This window comes from Cynocephalus volans, chromosome 11 (genome assembly GCF_027409185.1).
Source record: "Cynocephalus volans isolate mCynVol1 chromosome 11, mCynVol1.pri, whole genome shotgun sequence".
Classification (NCBI taxonomy): Eukaryota; Metazoa; Chordata; class Mammalia; order Dermoptera; family Cynocephalidae; genus Cynocephalus; species Cynocephalus volans.
In genome coordinates this window covers 53246819-53251985 of record NC_084470.1, presented here as the reverse complement: position 1 = coordinate 53251985, position 5167 = coordinate 53246819, and the positions used below count along the sequence as shown (strand labels likewise).

At 47.9% G+C, this 5167-nt stretch overlaps 1 protein-coding gene across 1 annotated transcript; it reads left to right on the top strand.

Annotated features, from left to right (window-relative positions):
• Positions 1 to 580: 580 nt before the first annotated feature.
• On the top strand, positions 581 to 4757 carry CCK (cholecystokinin). The gene is made up of 2 exons (XM_063113523.1): positions 581 to 794; positions 4624 to 4757. The coding sequence occupies exons 1-2, from the start codon at positions 581 to 583 to the stop codon at positions 4755 to 4757; spliced, it is 348 nt and encodes a 115-aa protein (XP_062969593.1).
• The last annotated feature ends 410 nt before the right edge of the window (positions 4758 to 5167 follow it).

The window sequence follows — 5167 nt, the reverse complement described above, 5'->3', positions numbered from 1 at the left end:
TTCTGAATTTTAAAACCCTGCCTATGTTTTGCGTAGTGGTTTGAGGAAACTTTATAGATATGGCTTTTATTTGTTGCTTCTACATTTTAAACTGTGCTCTTCTCCCCCGCCCGCCCCCCCCCCCCATTTATTTCTGTATCGAAATCTTCTTAGCTATCTGGAAGGTGCAACCTTTCTTCAAGGGTCTCATTTCTCCTACGGAGTCTTCCCTTCAGCATATTTTTCAGACTATCTTAAATCTCGCGCCTTTCCAGTTAGAAGAGAGACACTCTACAAACGCTGCCTCAAACTTTAGGAAAGCAGAAGGCATTCCTTCTGCTAAACGTGTCAGGAAACAGGGTCTCTGCGCCCTGGGCACCGGGCGTGGATTACCCAAAGTACGAGCCGGGCGCACCGGGACGCGCGCGCTGTGGCCACTCGGCTGGGGTCCGCGCCTGGGGAGCCCTCGTGCTTGCGCCCGCCTGGCGGGTCTGGAGCGCCCATTTAATCTGAGCCCGCTTCTGGGTGCCCGACCCTCCGCAGTAGCCCGCGGATGCCCAGCCTTTTCGTTAACGTCCCCTCCCCTTCGCTCTCCACAGCCATGAACAGCGGCGTGTGCCTGTGCGTGCTGATGGCGGTGCTGGTGGCGGGCGCCCTGACGCAGCCGGTGCCCCGCGCAGATCCCGCTGGCTCCGGGGTGCAACGGGCAGGGGAGGCGCCCCGGAGGCAGCTGAGGGCCGTGCAGAGGACGGACGTCGAGCCCCGAGCGCGCCTGGGCGCGCTGCTGGCCAGATACATCCAGCAGGCGCGGAAAGGTAAGGGTGCTGCCTCCCCTCCTTGACTTCGGCCCCTGCTCCGGGCTCCCAGTCCTGAGCCTCTTGTGCAGCGCCCGCCTGACGGAGGTAACCCCCTGGGAGGAAACACAGACTGCACGTTGAGCTAAGTTTTTCACTGTTCTCTGAGTTACACTGCGGCAGACAGTGCAGTGTTCCGGGCGTCCTCTGCAGCAAACTGAGAGAGGGTGTGGAATCTTGTTTTTTAAAAAAACTTTCCTTGAACTAATTTTTGGTATGCTGTTGCTGTTTAAGATCAACACCATTTTATGAAGATATTAAAAGATAATTACTGAATCTTCTAGCAGGAGGTGATCAATGCTGAGAATGCTTCAGATCTGACAACAGTTTAAAAAGAAGTGACCCAACAGGCAAAAAAAAAAAAAAAAAAAGCGACAATGTGTCAGTTTTCACCAAAGTACGTAGTGGGAGGGAAGAATCAGTCACATTTTTGAGTTCTCCTTGGTAGTGACTTAAAATAAACATGCAGGGAGAGATGTGTTTGTTTTTATTTTGCTGTTGGAGACATGGTCCCGGTTGCAGTAAGAGCTGAACAAATTTCAGTTCTTTCAGCATCTTCCAGGAATAAGGTGATGCTACCACCCACTAGCTAAGTGGCATGCAGACAGACCCTTTCGTGGGCCTGACTTTCTCATCTGCAAAGAGAAGATGAGACTAGAGTTCCCCGAAGCGCCCTCCCACTCTTCGTGTACGATGAGTCAGAGGAAAGCTCATCTATCTCTTGCGGTCCTTAGGATCATGAATCGGACTGGGGCAGTTTTTCCTACCAAGTTTATCCACAGTGACACTGATGATGAACGGTGGCTGTGCAGCAGTGTGCTAACCTGGACCGACACAGCGGGAAGTTACAGCCATTCAGCAGATGCTGCTGGGAGGGCTGTGGGAGGTGGGCTCCCTTTCCCATGAAGCTCTCTTACCCAGTTGTTGTGTCAGGGCGTGGACCTGACCTTAACTCATGGCTGGACAGGAAAGGGAGAAAATGGAGGGCTCGGCTCTCCAGAGTCTCCCCTTGTTTCATATGAAGTTGAGACTGGGGTCTTTTGACCAGGGGACTTCAGAAGGAAAGAACGGCAGGTGATTTGTTATTTTTCTTCCCCTCGTTGGGAAATTGCTTCAACTACCACCTTCTGTTTTGCTTTTTGGGTTCCTGCTGACTGTCTGAAAGTAATTTAGTATCTGTCCCCAGATGTGGGTTGAATTTCAACCAGACCAGTCTGAAATATCCTTGGCTTTTCATTGAGCCATTAATCTGGAAACCCCCTCCCCAACTTTAAGAAAGATCCAAAAGAAACAGTTCTAGGAAGAAAAAAATAAATAAAAGCTAGTTACCAAATTATTTCCTAGAACCAACCCTTGCCAGTGGCTCTTATAGCACAAACATTAGTTAGAAAGTTCTTCCCAGCCCCTCTTCTCAAAGCACTCTCCACCCCCTTACCTTTTGCCTTCAGCCTGTGTGTCAATCAAACCCAGGTGAGAACAGCGGTCACTGGGAAATTCAGCTGCCAACACTCAGGAGCAGCCCCAGCTAAAAACAATCATACTCTCCTAGCTCACAAATTAAACCAGGAATAAATATTTACACATATAGATACTGCATGGCTTCCTTGAATATTTTACATATTTTGAGATTAAATCAGATTTTTACTCAACTATAGTATATATTATGCTTAAAGGTTCTAAACAAGAAATGTACTTTTTGAGCCGTACTTAAGAGTTTATCATTAGAAATTGTCTGCAGAGCTTTTAATGGTCTGAGGAGAAGCAATTCTATTGAAGGATGGTGCAGGGAGGCATCTAGTGACATAGTGGCATTTAGTGCACACCTGCTCCATGCCTGGCAAAGCCCCAATGCTCCATCTCTCAGTCATCACAACAGCCCTGCACAGTAAGCATTGTTATGCCCGTTTTGTCAGTGCGTAAGCCAGGGCTCTACAAGAGTGAGTAACCTACACGTGTCTGCACATCTGGGAAGCAGCAGGGCTGAGAGTCTAGCCAGGTACTGACCTCCCCCAAGGGTCTGGAAGCCATTCAGCTCCCCAGCTGTACTGCCCATTCTCCGTTTTAATGTTAAAGGAGCCAGGCCCTTCAATTGAATTCTAGGTCCCTCCCCTGTGTCAGGCACTGGGGAAGTGAGTGAGGATTCTGGTAAGTACACATGACGTGAGGACTGAGCTGCGTGTGGGATGGGAAGTTGCGTGTATAGTAACTGCAGCTTCCATGGCTGGACACAGTGCTCCCACCAACAGCTGAGGCTGCTTGCTCGTGTTGAAGCTGTCACTCTGCTTCCATTAGATAGAAATTCAGGTTGTGCCCAGCTCTTAGAGTGGACATTCATCATCAGAGCAGGCAGCAGAATGGGTCAGATTTCCACGTGACTGTGTACAGGTAACTGGGTCTTCAGGTTTTGCTGATTTCAAGGACTAATGTTTCACCTGGAAGGTGCTGAACAATTAAACAGCAGGGGCTGATTTTCTCCTGCATAGGCTGAGAATATGTGCAAAAAGGACTGGGATGTGCTGAGTTGACTCTTGGTTCCAAAACTGGAAAGGATGGGGGAGGGGAGAGAAAGGGTAAGGATGTTGTTCTGTGTAGCTGTTTCCTGTTTTTTAATTTAGTTTGCTTAATTTTGTGACACCATAAGACAGGGTAACTGCCTCTGCAGTGTCATTTATCCGTAAAAAAAAGCCACAGTCTGACTCTGCACCTGTGGGCAGGAGTTGGCCGGGGCAGCCTCATGCAGAAGGGCCATATGCCAGCATCACAAGAAGTGGGGACACTGTGCCCCCCAGCACCATGGGAATCCTTGAGCAGTCCTCCTCTCTTCTACTCCTGAATTGGCCTGGGCTTTGTCCATTGATGTCCCTAAATAGCCTTTCTTAACCGTTAGTTTGCATAGGAGAAGGCGTTATATTGATATCATAGTCCATGAGGCCACTGTCTATGATCTGTGAGCTAGGACTATGTCACATGCCTCCAAAATAACCACCTGTCCATGTCCCTGCTCACTCAGTGTGAATTATACGTGAGGATCATCCTTTCCTAAGGACTTTATCATCCCAAAGGACCCATTTCAGATTCATTTCTTGTATTTTGGTCAAAACAGCTGATTTAAATTACCTCTTTTACTACCTCTCACTCACACTGTCAGATTCAAATCTTCCTTGATGGTTGCTGAGCTGCCAAGATTTGAGTCTGACAGTATGTCTTTTTCTGAATATCATACTTTTAAAAGAATGTAGCTTTCAAATTAACAACTTTTAAACAGTATTTATATAGCAATGGGACTTGAGTCCACTTTTTTTAACCATTCCAACATCAAGATATTGTAATTGCACTACCTTAATAACAAGAGCCCTCCAGACAGGTAAGATATGTTCAGGAACATTAAGGGGTGAGACCGAGAAATGGGTACATACTGCAGAAGCTGTGGTTGTCTTCTGCTGAGGGCCATCTACACAAGGAAAACACCCTGAGAGGTAGGGAGACAAAGGAAAACCTAGGCAAGTCAGTCTCTGCAAGGCAGGAGGACGTGAACCCACCTAAATACTTGCAGAACACAAAACACACCTGTAAGTAGTAAACATTGCCCTCTCTCCAGTCACAGTCATGCATCTTTCTCCTCTCCTGTATTTTTCTCCAGCAATTCTATTACCTTGACAACTCTTTGATACCTGTAAGAAGGTGTATGTTATATATTTTGTCTAGCTTTTTCCATTGTTCTCCTTCACAAATTGAACTAGTGATGTTCTGACATATAATACCCTGTTTCCTTCCTCCCCGCCCCTTGTAGCTCCTTCTGGCCGAATGTCCATCATTAAGAACCTGCAGAGCCTGGATCCCAGCCACAGGATAAGTGACCGGGACTACATGGGCTGGATGGATTTTGGCCGGCGCAGTGCCGAGGAGTATGAGTACCCCTCCTAGGGGACCCGGCCTCCAACAACCCGCCAGGAAGCAACCTCCCGATGCAGAGGAGGCAGAATAAGAAAGCAATCGCACTCATAACTTGTCTCTGAAGCTTGACATTTTAAGTATCTATTTATTACGTTTTCAATCTGTAAGATTGTCCAGTGCAACCACACACCTCAGCAGAATTGTGCAAATGGAAGACAAAATGTTTCCTTCATCTGTGACTCCTGGTCCTAAAATGTTGCTATGCTATTAAAGTGATTTCACTCTGCCCCCCATTCTATGTCTACTGAGGGCAAAGGGCTCCTCAAAATGTGTGAGGGAAGCCTGATGTGCGGTGCCCAAGGATGAATCTCTGCAGCAGATGGTTCCAGAAAGGGCTTGAGACATGGGGGTCGGGCGTGGAGCTGACTTCCCTGCTGCAG